Source organism: Phaseolus vulgaris, chromosome 11 (assembly GCF_051622355.1).
Source record: "Phaseolus vulgaris cultivar YP4 chromosome 11, ASM5162235v1, whole genome shotgun sequence".
NCBI classification, from domain to species: domain Eukaryota; kingdom Viridiplantae; phylum Streptophyta; class Magnoliopsida; order Fabales; family Fabaceae; genus Phaseolus; species Phaseolus vulgaris.
Window position 1 is genome coordinate 6,270,620 of NC_143508.1, and position 20,764 is coordinate 6,291,383.

Below are 20,764 nucleotides of genomic sequence, written 5' to 3' on the forward strand. Positions count from 1 at the left end.
TCCCACATCCTTTGTATGATTGAAGTTTTAATAGTTGGAATTCGGTTTGCTAGTGTCAACAACATCGTTTGAAGCCCTCAATTTTTGTTCAATCGTTGTGCCCTCTTTAGAGAATAATGCTTTGAGCCACTTATGACTAGGACAAGTCAAAGATTGAGGTGAGTTGCAATATGAGCTTTACTTCTCCTTAAAATAAAATAAAAAAATATCAAACTAAGAATACAATCACATTAATACCATAAATGTAACAATGATAAATAAGAGACACATTAACTAATTTTGAATAAATTTAAGATCAAATTAAGAATTTTAAATAAATTGAAGATAAATTAAGAATGTTAAAAATTACGAGATTATATTAAAAATAAATAAATATAAGAACTAAAAACTAATTTAACTCAAAAAGAAAAATACAACTATAAGTTAGGAATATTATTTAATTATGATCAAATTATTATTTTCGTAAACTATCTCGAATTAAGATAGAATGACTATTTAACAAATATTAATTTATCGAAATGGACTGTTTTCTATATAAATTAAAAGAAAAAATTCAAATAAAATATTTTTGAATTATTTTTCAACAAGATAGTTTTTAATTGGAATATTTTGAGTTATTTTTTTTAAATATTCTGCTCTTTTAATAGATTGTTGATCTTGATTTAAAATTTACATTAATATATTGAAAGAAATTCCGAATAATTAAAAACGCTTTAATTACAGTATAATATTGATTACAAGTCTAAAGTATATTTTACATCTCCAAAAAACTATTCCATTGATATAACACTGACTAATTTTGTTTTTAAAAATATAGACATAATTTATAACTTTATTAAACTACTAACGATAATTCTCAACACACTATTTAAATAACCAAATACTATTTTTAATTATATATATATGTATACTTTAAATAAATATATTTGGTTTAAAATTTGATCACAATTAAAAGAAATGACATGTAACTAAATATTATACCAAAATTATGAAAAAAAGTAGGAAAGGCGAAAATTCATTCACAATCAAAGAGACACCAGAATTGTAAATTAGTTTTAACTTTAATTTTTTAGTACAATTTCGTATGGTTTCTGTACTGTCTAGGCCGAAAGGTCAACTGAAAGTCTTGACCGACCGAAAGGTTGTATGGCCGAAAGGTCAACCGAAAGTCTCGACGCCGAAAGGTCAACTGAAAGTCTCGACCGACCTAAAGGTTGTGCGGCCGAAAGGTCAACCGAAAGTCTCGACCGACCGAAAGGTTGTACGTAAAATTAAATTAGTGATTATAGTAAAGCCCATAAGATGGGCCCAAATATACAGGTGTGTGTTTTCAAAATGTTAGGTGCAAAAAGAAAAGACCTAAGTAACTCTTAAGCCCAATAAGAGAGCCTTATAAATAGAGGTTAAACTCAAAAAGTAAGGGGAATTTCAATTGATTTGATAAGCAAAAAACTATATCTGACTTTGGCATCGGAGCGCCTTGCAGGTACACACACCCACCTGTGAGGAGAAGAAGCCGAGAGCCCAACCCGAGAAGAAGCCGAGATCACCTAGCTGAAGGAAAAGCCGAGAGCACCTAGGTGAAGGAGAAGCCGAGAGCACCTAGCTGAAGGAGAAGCCGAGAGCTCTTAGCCGAAGGAGAAGCCAGCCGAGAGCACCTAGCTGAAGGAGAAGCCGAGAGCTCTTAGCCGAAGGAGAAGCCGAGAGCACTTAGCCGAAAGAGAAGCCGAGAGCATCTACCTTGAGGAGAAGTCTAGAGCACCCAATGTGAGAAGAGACCGAGAGAGTCCAGCCCAAAGTTCGGAAGATTTGTATAAGAGTTAATATTGTCAACCTAATTTTAGTGTTCTTGGTCCTTGTTGTAAGAACAGTTTCTAATAAAAAAGGTTTCCTTTTAAATTTTTAAACCAAAATTAACACTAATTACAAATTATTTTAAATAAACAAAACTTATAATACTAATTCTGTTTTTACGGTTTTTTTTTTTAAAAAAAAAATAACAAAGACAGAAGATGAAAAAAATGAGAGATATAACGTAGATACTACAAATAATGTAGAATATTTTTTTTTCAAGGAAGACAAATCAAAATGCATATACTTTCTAATATTAAAAAATATAAAGTACACAATGATTAATTAAATATTATCCAGATCCACTGTCTTCCTTAATACAGTCGTGATTAAATACTAGGGTGACAAAGTGGGACAAGCCGTGTGGGCCGGTCGCGGTCCGTTAAAAAAAATGCAGGGCAGATTATTTTTTTCAATCTGTTGGTCCGTTTAGGCCCGTTCTACATAATCCACAGTGTGTACAGGTCAAGGGTGGGACGGGGCAGTTGACCCGCATAACTTATAAAATATAGAATTTTTTTTTTTCTATACCTCCATGTTTTTTTCACGCAGCTTCATATTTCTTATTTTAAAATTTTTAATAACATTTACTACGCATGTATTGTGAAAATAGTATTATGAGACTATTTATCTAATGCATCTAAATAATAAAAATTCAAAATTTGTATTCAAAAAATTATTATTTTTTTAAATATTTCTTATGCGGAATGACCCACAAACCCACGGACCAACTCTTATGTTAGACGGACTACAAAAATTAATCCGCAGATTCTATATAGGACGAGCCAACCCAACCCGCTTTTTATATACCAAGTACGAGACGGACCTATGCAAGAAGGGACCGTGCACGTTGCCACCCTACAAAAATATGTATTTTATGTAAAAATATTAGTGAATATCATGAATTTTTGTTTATAAAAAATATTTAAAAATATGAATACAATGTGGATGTTAAAAACTATTAAAAGTGATAAGGGTTAGTTTATTCTTATATGAATGATAAGGAGAAGTCACTTTCATTTCTTGTTTTGTCAATTCAACAAATTTTATTTCTTGTTGGGTATTGAATCAATGGATTGCTCACTCTTTTTTCTTCTCCTTCACTTTAAACATTTTTCTTGAATGAGTAATTGATTCCACGTGACCTTGTCCACCTTCCAACACACTTCTCATAAATACTATTTAGGTAAGTTATAAGTTTAAAAACTCAATTTTATAGGAAGTTTTTATTCAAATATGCTAAAATGTCGTAAAATTTAAAATATTAAATTCTTAAATAAAGTATGAATTACAAAAATAAAAAAATATTTGTCTATTTTAAATGTCTTTTTTCAAGTCTATAATATCATTCAAATAAAAAAATTAAATCAATTTTTAAAACTTTAAAACAAATAATAATAATTCAAGATAAAAAACAATAAAATAAAATAAATAAATGTAAAGCAAAACATTATTAATACATGAATATTAGTTTATTTGACATTAATTGTTCAGTTTAATATTTAATTTAATGCACGAAGCTTACCTACACTAGTACTATTAATACTTTTAATATTTCTTTAATTATATTTATAATTTTATTATAGTAATATACATCTTATCTTATTTATGCATGCTGTCAAATTAAAACTCTATAAACATTTGAAAATAATACCTATAATGGTGTAAATTGCTACAAAAAAGTTATCCTTAATATATACTTTTAGAATAAAAAAAATAGAGTAATTTATACTCGTATTTTTTAACCAAAAATAACTTAATATAAAATATTAGTTTTTTAACATGAAAGAAGTATTTTTTAAATTGACTTTCCATAAATCGACACAATAATTACTCTATTATCTATAAGTCCTCTGTAAATATCGTATTTAATTGCGTTGAAAATTTAAAATTTATTAATGCAACACATGACACATACAAGTGACATTATGCATTTAATTAATATATTTAAAGCAAGATAAGATAATTTTTTTTATAAGAGAGATATTTTAATTCTAATTTATATATAGAGAATTTTTCATTATAATTGTTTTTTTATACAAATTTTTTATTCTATTTTTATTTAATATATTCCATTTTATTAATACAATGTAATATTTTATATGAATTACTTAAAAAGTAAAATTTAAAAAGCAAAATTATTTTTTAATTTTTTAAATTAATATTAATATACAATTTTTATAAGTAAAGTGACTTTCTAATTTTTTCTTAATTTCTTATTTTAAAACACCAACAAAAAAAATATACTTTTGCACGTTCCCATCAAATTTCACATATCAAATAAAATAATTTTTACTTTTAATTTTTTTATTCAAGTTTTTCAATTTGACTCATCTAAAATTATATATGGAATATTAAATTTTTATCATAGTAAAAATAATTTATTTTCTTATGCCGAAAGCCATTTTGATAAAAGATTTAAGAAATTATAAGAAATTAAAATTATATATGGAATATTAAATTTTTATCATAGTAAAAATAATTTATTTTCTTATGCCGAAAGCCATTTTGATAAAAGATTTAAGAAATGTATTTGTTAATGTTGATTACGGAAACATCAATTTGACGATATTTTGATTACATTTTATATTATTTCATTGCTCGTTTCTCACTGTTACGCTCTTCCACTTCACGCTTTTCATTTTCTGGCATTTATTAAACATTAATTCCGTAGGATTTGTAGTCTCTGAGATGCAGTTTTCAATGTGGGACTTAAATTCTTCTTTTTGTGTTGCCTAGAGTAAATTCTTCTGAATTTTTTTTACTAAACCTAATAATGTTACTTTGAAATTACAGATATACATTTATTGTGGTATGATAGTAAGATAACCCATTTTGTGGTTACTTATTTTGTTCGTTGTTAGAAGTTAATGGTAAGTTGAGTGTGAGATTGAAATAGGTGAATATATTAATTGAGAGATGGTGTAAGATTGTTGATATGGTATGATAAAAGAGGCACTATACTTTACCAACTTTTTTCGGTTCATTGATGGTCACTGCCAGCAAAAGCGAGCCCACAAGCATATGCTGATGGTAATGGCAATCACAATGCCATAAGCATTCATCTAATCTTCTCTGTTACTCCGCTTGCCAATATCATTACATCACACTCTCATTAACTCCTTTTTTTTTATATATATATAAAAGCCATTAACAACCCAACAATCTTGATTTGTTTATCATTATTACTTTTATTCCATCAGAGACATGGGATTTGGCAACCTCAAAAACCAGGTTGTTCAAAACCCTTTTGAATTCCAATCTTTTTGTTCAAACCCTTTTTGAGTTCTCTCTCTGTATTTTTTTTTTTGTTAAAATAAATAAAGTGGTGCTCAAAAGAATCTAGGACTATATATTAATTACAAACGTTGTCGTCATTTTGTACCAGCTTGTCGTGAGCTAGATGCGTGTTGAACATGCGTTTAATCCTTTTCTTCCATCACTTGCATTGAATGTCCTTCGGTACAACAAAAGGGTATTCAGATTTGTGTTCTGCTCTATGGTTCTGGTGGAGCTCCAGAGGTGTTGTGTTTGAAGGTACGAGATAGTCGGTCTATGTTTTTTGCTGTTCTTTGTTTGTGTTTTTAGCCCCTATTTTTCGGTGATAGACTAGTAGAAATTCATTGCTTTCTTTTCCTTTTCTTGCATGTACCAGTGTTCTTCCTTTCATAAAATCGCAGGGTTGAAAAGAGAAAAAATTGAGGGGAAAGGGAAAGATACTGTTGGAAACATGTGGGATTGCAGAGAAATTTGTTTATTTGTCTGTGCTTTAACAATCTTGCCCTTGGTATGTTTTTCTGCCAACTTTGTTCCTCTGGATAATTACCTTATAGACTGTGGAGCATCAACCGATACTTCTATAGATAGCCGCAATTTCACCGCGGATAGTTTCTACAAGAATTTCCTTTCCACCCAACAAGATATTCTTGCGAGTACCTCCTTAAAATCAATAACTTCCTCCAGTGAATCGCCTCTTTATGCAACCGCAAGAATTTTCACAGCACCCTCAAAGTACACATTTCCGATTAAAAAAAGGGGGAGACATTGGATCCGGCTTTATTTCTTTCCATTTGCATATGAGAAGTACGATTTGAGTGCAGCAAATTTCGTTGTTTCCACCCAGGACTATAATCTTCTGAGTGATTTTAGTGTGCAGAAAAACCCTGTTATGAAGGAGTACTCTTTAGATGTAAATTCAGACACCCTAGTTATCACCTTTGCCCCATCTGAAAATTCCATTGCTTTCGTGAATGCCATTGAAGTTGTTTCGGTCCCTGATGACCTCATTATTGATGAGGGTTTCGCCCTATATCCAGCAGGATCCTACTCTGGCTTACTTACACAGGCACTGGAGACAGTTTTCAGGGTTAACATGGGTGGTCCAACTGTCTCCTCTGGCAATGACACGCTTCAACGAACTTGGGTTACTGACGAAAAATTCCTTATACAACCTAACCTGGCCACTAATTTTTCAAATATAGGTGCTGTGAAATATGTAAATGGTGGACCAACAGCAAATACTGCTCCACCTTCTGTCTATGGCACTCTAACAGAGATGAATTCAGCAGGTGATCCCCGAAGTAATTTCAATGTGACTTGGCAGTTTGATGTGGAGCCTCAATTTCCGTACCTTGTTCGACTTCACTTTTGTGACATACTCAGCAAAGGCCTCAATGAGCTCTACTTTAATGTTTACATTAACTCCTTGTTGGCTGCTAAGGATCTTGATCTGAGTTCGACAAATAATAATGTTTTGGCTACTCCATTTTTCAAGGACATGGTTACAACCCCAACTGCCAGCACCAAAATGCTTGTAAGCATTGGCCCTTCTGCTGTGAATAGAGATTATCCTAATGCTATTTTGAATGGGCTGGAGATAATGAAAATGAACAATTCTGTGAGAAGTTTCAGCTCATCGACAGCGCCTCAGACTAGTTCTTCTGGTTCAGGTTCTAAAAAGGTTGGCTTGATAGTAGGTGTGAGTCTTGGGGCATTTTTTGCAGTGGTCATGGTTCTTGTTTTCTTTCTACTATGCCGGAAAAGAAGACGTTTGGAAAAAGAAAAACAAGCGCATTCAAAGACGTGGATTCCTTTATCAATCAATGATGGAACTTCTCACACCATGGGAAGTAAATATTCTAATGCCACAACAGGAAGTGCTGCTTCAAACTTCGGGTACCGCTTCCCTTTTGTGACAGTTCAGGAGGCTACAAATAATTTTGATGAGAGTTGGGTTATTGGCATTGGTGGTTTTGGTAAAGTATACAAGGGTGAGTTAAATGATGGTACTAAAGTTGCAGTTAAGAGGGGGAATCCTCGGTCGCAGCAGGGGCTTGCGGAATTCCGAACTGAAATTGAGATGCTGTCACAGTTCCGCCACCGCCATCTAGTATCATTGATTGGATATTGTGATGAAAAGAACGAAATGATATTGATATATGAATATATGGAAAAGGGAACTCTCAAAAGTCATCTGTATGGTTCAGGTCTTCCAAGCTTAAGTTGGAAGGAGAGGCTTGAGATTTGCATTGGAGCAGCTAGAGGACTGCATTACCTTCACACTGGATATGCTAAAGCAGTTATTCACCGTGATGTGAAGTCTGCAAATATCCTGCTTGATGACAGCCTCATGGCCAAAGTTGCTGATTTTGGGCTATCGAAGACAGGGCCTGAAATTGATCAGACACATGTGAGCACCGCTGTCAAAGGGAGTTTTGGGTACCTTGATCCTGAGTATTTCAGGAGGCAACAACTTACAGAAAAGTCAGATGTGTATTCGTTTGGAGTAGTTCTGTTTGAGGTTCTTTGTGCTAGACCTGTTATAGATCCAACTCTTCCCAGAGAAATGGTGAACTTGGCAGAATGGACTATGAAATGGCAGAAAAGAGGGCAATTGGAGCAAATAATAGATCCAACACTTAATGGAAAAATCAGACCAGATTCTCTTAGGAAGTTTGGAGAAACTGCTGAAAAATGTTTGGCTGACTTTGGTGTTGACAGGCCTTCCATGGGGGATGTCTTGTGGAATTTGGAGTATGCTCTCCAACTTCAAGAGGCTATTGTTCGAGGTGACCCTGAAGAAAACAGTACTAATATGATCGGAGAACTGTCACCCCAGGTCAACAATTTCGACCATGAAGAAAGTGTTTCCGCTACACAATTTGAAGCTTCAAGTCTGGATGATCTGTCTGGAGTTTCCATGAGTAGGGTATTCTCACAGCTGGTGAAATCTGAAGGGAGGTGATTTACAGTATTATATCTTCTAAATTCTGCAGAACATTTGCTCTTTTACTGTTTTATTAGTGGTTTGTCTTCAGAACGGTGGTTCTCACCCTCCTTGCAGAGGAATGAGACACTTTATAGACTTGTAAAGGACAAGCTCATGAAACAAGCTTGCTTAATCGTAACGCAACAGTAGGTTTCACTGTTAGATATCTGATTAGAGATGTTTCAATATAGATTCTCTTGAAAACTGAACGCAAATTGTCTTAATACGTTCGTTAACCATCTTACCTATCATCAGCGATAATCTCAGATACACCAACTACTTGTATCAAACTGATAGAGGGGTTCCTTTTTCTTATTAAGAAACGTTTAAGTTTTGTGCATATGTCCTAGTTACAAATATTTTGTGCATATGTGCTAATTCACCTTGCCAAAATAAAGACAAATTTCACATTAATAAAGGTTGTTTCTTGGTAAAGGCTTATTTGGCTAAGATGGCTGCAAACGATTAAAACGCTGAACATCGAATGTAGAGTACATATTCCCAAAATTGAAGCAATGAACAGAAGAACACTTTAATATTCAAGAAAAAAAAGATTAAATTACAGAATAGGCAGCAACAAGATACATCAGTGCAATTCATGATACTGTAGCCACCATTCCTAAAACACCACCGGAACCCTAACAAAGCCAACCTTACAAATTTGTACTTCATCACTAAATTTCCTAATGCCAAGGGCTTCAAGCAGTCCCATAGCCTAACAAGAAAGCAAGAAACTAAAAAACCTAGCCCCCAAATCCATACAGGGTTCTTCCCTGTCTCTTGAGTGCATAAACCACATCCATTGCCGTAACTGTCTTTCTCCTGGCGTGCTCAGTGTAAGTAACGGCGTCGCGAATCACGTTCTCAAGAAAGATCTTGAGGACGCCGCGAGTCTCTTCATATATGAGACCACTGATACGCTTCACACCACCCCTACGCGCCAAACGCCGAATGGCAGGCTTCGTAATTCCCTGGATGTTATCGCGCAGCACCTTACGGTGTCGTTTGGCTCCTCCCTTTCCCAAACCCTTGCCTCCCTTTCCACGCCCAGACATATTGTTGGCAAAATCGCGTTAACAACAACAATCACAGTCTGCACCAAACATACCACAACATTATAACAACAAATTAATCCGAAAACTCGATTTATGTGCAGACAGTGAAATTGATACTTACCGGAGGAGAAAGCTGATGAGAAGAATTGCATCTGAGATGAAGGTGAAATTCTCTTTATATTTATATGTGGTGTTGGGGTTGGGGTAATGTGTTTGTGAATCCGTGCAAGGCTTGCACCGAAGCTTTTTGGAGCGTCGATGGCCTCTTAGTGGACGGTTCAGATTTGAGATAACGTTGTGCACGGATCGATGACGTAGATGAGCGGGAGTGACTCTTCCTTTTGGCGCCACTGGCATTATCTGAAATTTTGTCCAAAATTTGTAAATGCAACTAATCGTTTTGGGTAATGTCATTAACAAAATTTTCATCTAAAATATGAGTCTTTCCCAAAAAAACAAGAATTTACAATGAGTAAAATAAATTTAAAGAATTAATAGAAAATTTCAAGATTAAGAAAATTTTGTTTAATGTAAAAAAATAAATAAAACATACTGCTACAGACAATTACTGATAATTCATAATATATAATATTATAGCTCGATCACTAAAATTATATATGGATTGATCAAACTTTCAAATTAATTTTGAAATAATCAATAAATGGTATACTGATATGATATTTACAAAACAATGAATAAAAACATCCAGTTATAAGTTTAGTACACAAATATATATCAATGAATAATTAAAAAATAAATACTTATGTAGGTTGGAGATTTTTTTAAAAAACATTTGGCATGTCTCAACTTACTATTATTTTTCTTCTTGCATTTGTTTTTTGTGAAGTGCTTTAAATATTTGTTTTATTGTTTATCTCTAGCTTATAATTAGTGGTGCAGTTCTAATTCGAGAAATAGACAGCTTTATTTTTTATACTTCATTATATTGTAACCTAGTTTAGAAATTGTGATTTTTCATTCTTGTTTATTTTATGGAATTAAGTAACACAAGTTTCTTTCTAGTTTTTTGCGTTCTTGATTTTTTTTTATTGTGAGTTGTGTTACAATTGAAAAAAAAATATTATTTTGAAAAGCTTAATTTGAAAAATACCTAATATGTTTTGGAAAGTTTATTCCAGAATATTTATCCTGAAATACTTGTTTTGAAAAACTTGTTCTCAAAAAATTATCCAATAGACAATCTTGAAGTCACAATATACTTGTCACATACTTTCATTTACTTTTGTTTTCTTATGGAAAATGAAGTAGTGCATATTATAGTTATTTAAAAAAAAAAAGAGTGATAGTTAAATGTAATAATTAAAATACCGAATTTTTTTTTGTTGATTTTCTTGATATAAATAAAGTTAATGATTAAATTAAAGGTGAAACTGAAAACTCAATATTATTAGTCAATTCAAGAAAGTAACGTTTACATGTTTGCAACAATACAAGACATCAAATAAGCATGTTTTGAAACTGACAAAGTGGTTGAAAATTACATGTTTAGTCAATAAGCAAAAAAAAAATAGAGATTACATAACTAAAATAATTAACTTTATTGATAATTCATTCGCATGCAAAGTCAATTTGTGAGGAAATAACACTTAATATAAACATTTAATCCGAGGAGGAAATTGAATACAACTCTTATGAGTATATAATCACTACACCAACAATGTTGGGTGGAAAATTTAAACTATATTTGTAATATTATTTAATAAAAGGTATTTTGAAATACCTCATTATGTTGTGTTTATGGAGTCCAATTTTTTTTTATACAGGTTTCGAACCTAAGTGCTTTAAATTGATAAGGAGTGATCCAACCATCAAGCTACTTAAGTGACCTGTAATAGCATTGGATTGTACTAATTATAGTTTCTTTATTATGCTTAAATAGATTGTTAAATTTTTTATTTCAAATTTAAGATTATATATTTGTTTATTTCCAGTACTACTCAAGTTTTTGTTGAAGTGTTCAATGTTTGATACATTCAAATGTATATATTTTTTTACTTTGACGGTTGATAATTACACTTCAAACGAAGTTATGATTGAACACATTTTAGATAAAATTTCACGTGTCTATTCTTTTTTAGACGATCACTTGTTTTCAGTGACATTGTTGTGCACGTGTATTGAATTTAATTTAGATGAATGATTTATTCGTGATTTCTGATGTTATTGAAATTTTGAAAGGAAGTGTTAATTTTGTAACAAGACTTTAAAGAAAAGAAAAAAAATATATTTATAAGGATATGTGGTTGATTGAGTATTCCATCTAGTAGAAATTATGTTTATGTGCTTGATTGAGTATTCCATTTAGTAGAAATTATGTTATTGAGTGCAAGAAAGAAATTCCACTTACATATATATATATATGTGTTTGACCAATTGTCCCAATGAGAGACTCAATGGAAAACATTACCCAATGCATACTAAAAAAGTGAAAAATGAAAAATAAATTTTTCCAAAAATAATATATTTTATTATGACAAAAAAGGTAATTAAGTCAACACTTTAAACTATATATGTATACTTCGATATGATTAATTTAATTAATGGATTAGATGAAACTTAATACAATATTAAGAAATAATATATAGTTCATTTTAATTTTATCAATAATATTACCATGTTAGTCGTTGATTAATTTTACTTACATGTTAATTAAGTTGTGAAAGTGAGGATAGCAATGATGAAAGTATCAACGTTAGAGATTGATTTTATTGAGTTATGTATTTTTATTTAGACTTTTCTATCAAAATTATTCGAGTGATTAATTTTATCGAAACTTTACTTTTAAGTATTTTTATCTATATTTATTTTTACAGTGCAATTTTATTTATATTTGTGCTTTTAAAATATAATTCATTTTTTAATTTATGCATTGAAAAAAAAAACTGTGAAAATACATTTTTTTATGTTCCATGACATCATATTGAGCTATTGTAAATGTTTGGGAGTATAGTGTTTATTGTAATTTTTTGTCGACGAAGAAGCTGAAGTAACAAATCTTAATAACATGGATTTCAATAAACAATGATACTTACAAGAAAAAACTTTGTAAAAAGTGAAATTTTAAATTCTATATTCATCAAAAAGTTTAGATAATAATATTTATATGATTAACTATTTTTTATTAAATATTTATATGATTAACTTTATATATTTTGTATGGATATTATACTATTTTTTTTCTCTACTTTTATATCATAGACGTTGAACATGATAAAATGATACTTTTTAATATTTTAACAAGGAAACCGTGGAGAGTGCGAGGAGAAATGAAGAAAATTTTAGTTAAAATGAAATTATTTAACCACTTTTTTTCTAGTAAATTGTTAAAACCTTTTTAGTGTAGTTGTTGTATTAATACTGTGAGTATGTAAATTAATTGCCTAAATAATCTCATTACACTTTCGGAGTTTTTTTTTTTATGTGTTAATGAAGTATGAGTTGGTCGCTTACAAAATATGTTACAACAATTTTTTATTTCTAGATTAGGTCATGTAAATATAATATAAAACTCCTTCCGTTTTTTTTCAAAATTGTTGGTTTTTTAATTTAAATTTAGTTTCTATTTATCTTTGGTCTGTAAATTAAAGGTTTATTAGTTATATTATTATTTTTTGTAAAGAGAAAAAACACTTATTATTTTTAGTGATTTTTTTAAAAAAAATTACTAGTACAAGAGTATATTGAAAAAATATAAAATTATTAAAAATTATAATATATGGTTGAGATATGCTCGAATACACAAACTTAAGATATGTTCGAATACACAGACTTATGATGTCATCCTCACATAGTTAAACATATCCCGATATCCTAAAAAACACGTACCTAACCATTAAGATTAATACGCTTAATTAACTAATATATCAGACTAATATGAAATTTTAACGATAGTATCTGTGTTAATCAGGTCCAATATCTTGCAGATCCAACTCAAATATGTAAATAGGTTGAGCATATATAAATCAAATACACATTTAATAATATTTATTAACTGTAACTACTGAATATCGAACACATCGAAAGATCTTTTACAATTATTATATCATATGTCAATTATCGAAATTTATTCGAGAGGATACAAGTGACAAAGATTTTTTTTTATGTATATAAGAACAAAAATTATAAAGATTAATTAATTAATTTATTGTGGAGTCCAACTTTAAACACACATGTTAAAAAAAAAAAAACTATTCAATAATATATGTATGTAATGGTATTTAATTATTATTTTTGTTTCTTAGCTAGGATCGTGTTTAGCAAGAAGCTTTGTTTATAGCTGCTACTACATATCAGTTTGATGGCTCTATCGGAGTGTGCTTTCACTAGTGCTATAAATAATAATAGTTGTGGAATTGCTTTTGGAAGGGGCAATATCTTTTCATGCTCTATTTTGAGTTTATCACTTGAATAATGAGATGATTAAGAAAAGCTTTTGCCAATTTAAAGTTCCAACATTGTAGACATTGCATTCATAGCTTCTAGCTCACTGTTGTGGATTCAAAAATTCATTTGCTAAGTGTTTAATGGAGTGGGTTCCCATCACTCATCACCTACACATAAAAGAATTCAGATTCATATTCTCATCAATCTTTCACCTTTTTGCAATTTCCACATTTTTTATGTATGTCTCTTTTAGTTTCAAAATATGAATTCCATTAGTTTGCATACATTTTTTTCGATCATTATCAAATACATGTCAATTATATTTTTTTTTTATAATTTTTTTTTTATATTAAGCATCACTATCCAACAATTTGATAATGATAATTTATTTTTCAACTATGAAAATATCACTGGCTATTCTCATTCTTAATTCTTATGATTGTTTGATTTTTAATTACACCAAATTTTATAAACAATGAAATACAATATTTCATTGCTTAATTTTAATTAGATATTTTTAAGGAAATTTAAAATTATATATGGACTGGTTGATTTTTTATCTATATCACTATATCTTGACTTAATGGTTTATGAACCGAACATATGCAACAAAGTTAATTTTTTGGAATCTCAACTCACTTAAATAACAATACATTGCTTGTAATTAATGACTAAAGTCAATAAAGTAAAGTTAAAGTCAAACATTATAACTTAATAACAATATTAATTAATTATTAGTATTTACAAGTGAGATTAAATGGTAAAGACAATAAGTTTAATCTATAGTAAAATTGTGATGTTGAGTCAAATAGGCCAAATTACTTGTTAGTATAAAGAGAAATGCATTTAATTTACTAGTTAATTTACTAGGTAGAGATATTTATGAAATGTTAAATTGACTGAAACATTGAAAATCTTTGTAAATATATCCACCCTCTCTTTATCTAACTGTGAATTCTTAACCCTATAGTCCCGTCAATTATAATATCGAGAAATCAGAAAGATTTAATAAAAAATAAAAGATCGAAAAAATTATAAATTAATTTTACTTATACTACAGTCTTGTAAAGTAAAGGCAAATACCTATAATTTATAAGAAGATTTTGCTCCAATGTTTTTTACAAATTTAGTTTGAACCTATTTAGATAATTTGTGTGTTGTCTTTCCTAAACTCCGATTTTTAATTGGATAGTTTTTATTTTATTTAAAACTATAAAATTAGGTTTGGTTCAAAGTATAATTCAAAATTTATATTCTGAACGCATCTAGTATAATTTATTCATTAATGTCAAAAGTCTTTTCAAATGACGTTGATAAGTCACTGAAGATGAGTAATGATTGTTTATTGGTTTCCTTACGAATAATTTTGTAGCAGAGTGTCAACATAAAATGTACCATGTTCAATGTAACACATTAAATTTGTAGGAGTTCAATGTTGATACGTCCATGCAAGCAAGTAGCCCCCCAAAAACCCAATGCTGGTTGATTGAAGTAGAATATTTTAGTTGTTCTGAGATGTTTTTGAGAATCTGCTTTGTGGTCAGTGGTAATCCAAGACATGATTGAACCTTGAAGGTGCTTGATAGGTTAATAATGACCTTGGACTTTTGGTACTTCATTGCAGAAAAGTGAAAGGTAGCAGAGGTATATAGCCTCACTTCGCATAATAATGTTTATCTTCTTGTGATTGCTGCGGCCGTTTTAAGTATAATCCCACTGAAGTTCTTGCATTTCTGATGAGAATCTGCCGTCATTGACCCCAATCAACTCCAACTATTATCACGACAAGACTTGATTTGACTCTACCCTTGATTGCTTCAGTGAAAGTGCATTATCATATTCATAAGCTCAAACTTGCTTACTTGGGGGGGACCTGGTTTGTGCTCCTCTATTTTCATGCTTTTTGACATTTTTTTGTCAATTCTGATAGCATCCCACAAAAGAAAAAATGTTCAATGTGTAGCGAAGAGGTCACTCTTCATTCTTCAATGCCGATATGGCAATGTATGCAAATGTAACAATGGCTGAAAAGTAAATTGCTTACCCTTTTGCTCTGCTTTCACCCTGCTTTAATCCAAGGGTGACATGTTTCTGTAAAGTGGAAAAAGGGCTTCTTGATTGAGCTTCAAGACAAATTCGGAGCACTCCATTTCTGTCCAAAATCACACTGTAAAGAAGTGATAGGTACATCACACCAGGGAAAGTGAAGGTCACCACCACTCACCAACAATTTTTTTAATCATCGATACCTCTCTTATCTTTTTAGGTATCCACTTTTTAATTTAATTTACTGCTTCTTTCTTCTTCCTTACTCCCTCCCCACATAAACGTATCAATAAAAAGGACTTTAGTATAAAAATATATAATTTATAAAATACATCATATAGGAATCCCAAGTACAATTTGTAAAAGTTGTTAACCAAACAATACAATGCTGCTGCTGCTGCTGAGGCCTAGTCTAGAAAAACATAAAGGGCACTAAACACAACTGCACATGGTCACATCCATGATTCAAATAAGTACCATATATTTACATTGCCACTACAAAACTCAAAACATTGAAAGCATACAAATTAATCATCTAGCCATGCTGATTTAAGCATGCAATTATTTTAATAGAACGCACCAAAGGAAGAACTACTCCCATGAGGCCCCTGAGCAAGATTTGCAGGAACTAATGAATCAAAGAAATTTGCCCAATTCTCTTCTTCCTCATCCTCTTCCTCTCCAGTACCCATGTGGCTCCACTGAACTGGAGGGTTAATTGCAATTTCGTCATTCTTTGCAAATCGCCCTCTGATTCGTGGCCTGCTATCTGCCAATGTCTTCCTGCAAGCATACTGATTGCCAGAAGAAAACAAATTAATATTTATGTTGTGGTTGCATCATGACTAAACACTAAACAGTCTTCTGGTGGACCAATATAGCTATATACAGTACACTGTGTTGGAGAGAAGTATAACATGTCTTATTTGTTTCTTTCCTCCTAGACGTTACAGTAATGGGGCTACTAGCTAGTTACCCTATAGAATGAGACAAATATGTGAGAAGATTTTTCTTGCTTCACAAATCAGGCATTTCAGGTCCGGTTGCAACACACTAACACTAACATACACATGAAGTCACTATTGTGTATAGTCTTTAATTAATATCTCCTGTGCGGGCAACAGGTCTTTATCGTGCAAAGATTATGAGCGAATCCTTGTGTGGAAAGAATCACTTTCTCGATCAGGATTTGTCAAACTTTTTACTATTTCCCTTAACTTTCTACCCTCAATATGATTTTAGCATGATATGATGCATCCTTCTATAGGGCAGCATGTTTTTTCAGCAGCAACTTTCCTCTTCATCTGTCCATGATATTGCAGTTTATTTCAAATTCGTCCACGTTTCACTTTCACTCTTCTTCTAATATAAAAAAAAAATAATATTCACATATTTCGATGGAACATACAAGTTTTAAGAGGTACTTTTACAAAGGAGAAAATTTCTGACTATTTCAAGTATTGTAGTGAGATCACAGCGGCAATACAAAAGTTTAATTGGCTCAACATAAATTTTATTATAAAACTGTATCTGAAAAAAAAACTATACCTTAATTTTCTTGCCGAAGTTCCTCTGGTTTCTCTTGCTCCTATATCTCTCAATCCTCACCTTCTTCTCCTCTGGGCTATAAGGACTGGTTCTGCTCATTTCTTCTATGATCAAGCTACTCTCACTCGACAATGGACTATCTGAATGATGATAATATTGCATTCCATGAAATCTCTGTATGTACAAAAGATTACCCAAGAATCAATTTGCATTACAACAACATCATTTACACAGGTATTAAGAGTTTAGTTAGAATATATTAAAAAAAATTAACCAAACAGGGAACATATTAAAGGTTGTGAGAGTACACCAAGAAACTCCATGGGGTGCCAAGTACGTATATACAGTGAACCAAACAGGAAACAACTTCAAGTTTGCTGTCATGGAGTTGATCATTGTTGTTTAAGTGGTGTCTTTTTTTCATTAGGTTATAAGATAAAACAAATCATATATTTATTCATAGACATACATCTTGAGAGTTTAAAATTCAAATTTGAAAATACTAAATTCATATAAATAAAAATGAGATTAAACCTCCACCCACTAGGTTACCCACTAGGTTAAAAGTCATATAATTGATATGCATAATGATTGAGATGTGTTTATCTATAATTACAAGCGTCGTTTATGTTGTTTCTGAATTAGAAATGAAGTTTTGTCTCCATAATCCACATATTACTTTATTGTCAAATGCTAATGTACGAATTGAAAGTGCAATTTCAAGTATAATTAAAAAAGTGCATAATGTATATACTGTATTAGTGTAGTTAAGAAGATGAGTGTTTATAATTAGCGAGTCAAAAGAGGAAGGAACCTGAAGGTCACCGGTACTGCAAGCTCTCCGTACGGGACCGTTTTGGGAGTCAAGCAACTGAGCGAAGAGAGGAGAAAAGGGGTGATGGGGCCCACCGCTGTTCTTCTGCAGCGAGTGGCTGCTGACGCTCCTCTGCACTCGCCGACTCTCGTAACTCGCCAGGGAACTAGGCGACCCCATGTAGCTGGTGCAGCCGCTGCCGCAGCTGTTGTACGTGTTATTCGAACTCGCCTCCGAATCGAACTCCCCAAGGGCCACTTGGTGGTGCTGCGGATGAGGAGCGGCGGCGTACTGCATTGGCGACGCCGTGGATGCGTCCTGCGGAGAGAGAAAATTGGCGAGGGACTCGGCGGCGCGTGAGAGGGAGGCGTTGCGGTGTGTGTACATGGCGCGTGCGTGGAAGGAAAAATATTACAAGAAAATTCTACTAGGATTTGTAGAAGAGAAGCGTTGAAGCTGAAGAGTGAGTAAGTGAGTGAGTGCATTAGAAATGTGGAGTGGTGAGTATTTAATATTTTTCCGTGTGGGCTCTGCGAAACAGAGCAAAACAGAAAAGCCAATAGGTATTTTGGAAAATATTAGTGTGTGGCTGAGACTAACGTTGCGATGATGTCACTATTTCAACCAAGAGTTGACTTCTTTCATTCTACAATTTTTCAACTATTTTTAAATAAACAAAACACCCATCTTAATTAGTGCCTCCAAGTTAATTAATTACACTTTTTAATAAAGTTTTCTTAGTCAATTAAGAGACTTTGTTTATGTGTTTATTTAGTTTCAATCTTCAAAGCCCTTTTACACTCCATTTTGTCACTCTTTTTTTACCTTATTTTAGGTCAACATTAATTTGAATCGAGATTATAGAGTTTTTCTTTTTCCTTAGTAATCCATTGTCATAGAGTGTGCATGAAATCGTTTAAAATTCGAAGGATATGACAAGTGTGTGCTAGTTAATTTGGTCTCTCTCTAATCTATGGCAAATACTTGTGATATTTTTCATCCACCACCTTTTCATAAAAAGGACATGGTAGATATGCATAATAGGTGCCACGTTTCCTCATCCAAAACTAACCTAGGGTTCCTCCTACTTACACAACAACTTTTTCTTATAGGTACAATTGAAGTATTTTTTTTGTTAAAATAAGAATGAAGTTGAAAACCAACATTGCATACATTATTGCATAATTTATGACCATTTTCAAGTCAAGTCACCATGCTAAGAAAATATATGATAGTAATTTTATAAATAAATTAAACTTTTTAAAAAGTGATAATATAGACGAAAGTTGTTGTCAATATATATTGTGATGTAGACTACAAATTTAATATGAATAGTTGTTTATGTTGTGATTTTTTTAATTTAATTTGATTATCTTATTTTTTCCTCTTTGTTAACTTGTATTAATTAAACCCTAAACCTCAGTCAGTAACATAAAAACATACGGATACATATAAATACTCATAAAATAATAGAAAATTAACCATATCAAATGAAGTTATAAATTAATTATGTAAAGTAAAATTTAAATTTGTAGACTATAATTATCATCTCTTATATTTCACAAAATTTAGACAAAATTTCGAATTGTTCTTTAACTAACACAAAATGAAAGTGGTGATACGAAATCTCGACAATTAAATATACAAAGTGCAATTAAACAAAAATACGTTAAATGTATATTACAAGTTATATACTAATAAAATGTCATTATCCCTCTCAAATTGTACATTTTGGACAATTCAATACATTTACGGTTGATACAATCTTCTATGTTTTTTATAAATTTTTTGAAAACACATTAATAATTGGAAAAAAATATTATACAAATAAATATACTAAATCTCAAATAGAAAACTAAGGATGAAAGTTTACTAAATTTTGAGAGTATAATGTTTAAAAAATAAAGTTTCCAAAATTTAACAATATTTGTTGGGTTAGACACCCCAACCCAATAATAGTTATAATTATACATCCAATTCAAACATTAATAAATTCAAACTTTACCATTACAACTAATAATCTAAGTAATATTTAAATAATAATCTAACTAATTAATCAGTTATAATTTTACAAATACAACTAATAATGTAACTACTAATTTAAATAATATTCTTTTTTTATGAACAATAATAATCTAACTACTGATTTAAATAATAATCTAACTAATTATCTAACTAAAATATTATCTAATTAATAAATATTATCTAACATATATTACATTCATTAAAAATAACAATGAGAAAAATTAAAATTAAAATTACACTAAAAAACCTAAAACACTAAGTAACCTTGGTGGAGGTGCAAAGAGCTTTGGAGGGTTGCGGAGGCACGACGCAGGTGTAGGGAGCTCTATCACTCAAAATGCAAAACACACAATGAAGTGTGTTTATAAGTTCCGTTTATATATATATATATATATATATATATATATATATATATATATATATATATATATAACGGTTCTCATTATAACTTTTGTCTATATATTAACTTAATTCATAAAATTAATTAGAATATGCTCTAACTAGCCTAATTTGGTAAGAGAAATTATGTTGGAATTCATATACCTGAATATGTTTTTTTTATAAATATTATTGAAAAGTGAACTTTAATCTTAATTTAACTTTATAAAATTGGTTTGATATAATTTTGTTTTGTTTTTAATTGAAGTAAAATATTCAATCTACTCCTCATGTTTAAGATTGAATATTTATGGATAATTTGATAATAATTGATACAATGATTTTAGCAAAATCTTGTATTATAATTTACTTTTT

The 20,764-nt window shown here is 30.9% G+C and overlaps 3 protein-coding genes across 4 annotated transcripts; 1 reads left to right on the top strand and 2 right to left on the bottom strand.

Annotated features, from left to right (window-relative positions):
* The first annotated feature begins 4,794 nt into the window (after positions 1 to 4,794).
* HERK1 (hercules receptor kinase 1) lies at positions 4,795 to 8,328 on the top strand. Of its 2 annotated transcripts, none has more exons than XM_068647314.2 (3): positions 4,795 to 4,884; positions 5,240 to 5,388; positions 5,507 to 8,328. In XM_068647314.2, the coding sequence occupies exon 3, from the start codon at positions 5,582 to 5,584 to the stop codon at positions 8,093 to 8,095; it is 2,514 nt and encodes an 837-aa protein (XP_068503415.1). In that variant the 5' UTR covers positions 4,795 to 4,884; positions 5,240 to 5,388; positions 5,507 to 5,581; the 3' UTR covers positions 8,096 to 8,328. The 2 variants fall into 2 exon arrangements, with proteins under 2 accessions (XP_068503415.1, XP_068503340.1); XM_068647239.2 differs by lacking the exon at positions 4,795 to 4,884 and adding an exon at positions 4,905 to 5,085.
* Positions 8,329 to 8,626: 298 nt separating this feature from the next.
* LOC137838145 (histone H4) lies at positions 8,627 to 9,417 on the bottom strand. Its single transcript, XM_068647425.2, has 2 exons — positions 9,296 to 9,417; positions 8,627 to 9,212 (listed from the first exon to the last, which is right to left on the bottom strand). Exon 2 carries the CDS (start codon positions 9,172 to 9,174, stop codon positions 8,863 to 8,865), a length of 312 nt encoding a protein of 103 aa, XP_068503526.1. The 5' UTR covers positions 9,175 to 9,212; positions 9,296 to 9,417; the 3' UTR covers positions 8,627 to 8,862.
* Positions 9,418 to 15,924: 6,507 nt separating this feature from the next.
* On the bottom strand, positions 15,925 to 18,486 carry LOC137831946 (uncharacterized). Its single transcript, XM_068639866.1, has 3 exons — positions 17,987 to 18,486; positions 17,173 to 17,346; positions 15,925 to 16,418 (listed from the first exon to the last, which is right to left on the bottom strand). The coding sequence occupies exons 1-3, from the start codon at positions 18,371 to 18,373 to the stop codon at positions 16,191 to 16,193; spliced, it is 789 nt and encodes a 262-aa protein (XP_068495967.1). The 5' UTR covers positions 18,374 to 18,486; the 3' UTR covers positions 15,925 to 16,190.
* Positions 18,487 to 20,764: the final 2,278 nt, after the last annotated feature.

Coding starts and splice junctions, on each gene's coding strand:
- HERK1 (XM_068647314.2), top strand. CDS start 5,582: ATGTGGGATTGCAGAGAAATTTGTTTATTTGTCTGTGCTTTAACAATC.
- LOC137838145 (XM_068647425.2), bottom strand. CDS start 9,174: ATGTCTGGGCGTGGAAAGGGAGGCAAGGGTTTGGGAAAGGGAGGAGCC.
- LOC137831946 (XM_068639866.1), bottom strand. CDS start 18,373: ATGTACACACACCGCAACGCCTCCCTCTCACGCGCCGCCGAGTCCCTC. Junction 17,347..17,986: donor GCAGTACCGGTGACCTTCAG/GTTCCTTCCTCT, acceptor TTGTACATACAG/AGATTTCATGGAATGCAATA. Junction 16,419..17,172: donor ACTTCGGCAAGAAAATTAAG/GTATAGTTTTTT, acceptor TCTGGCAATCAG/TATGCTTGCAGGAAGACATT.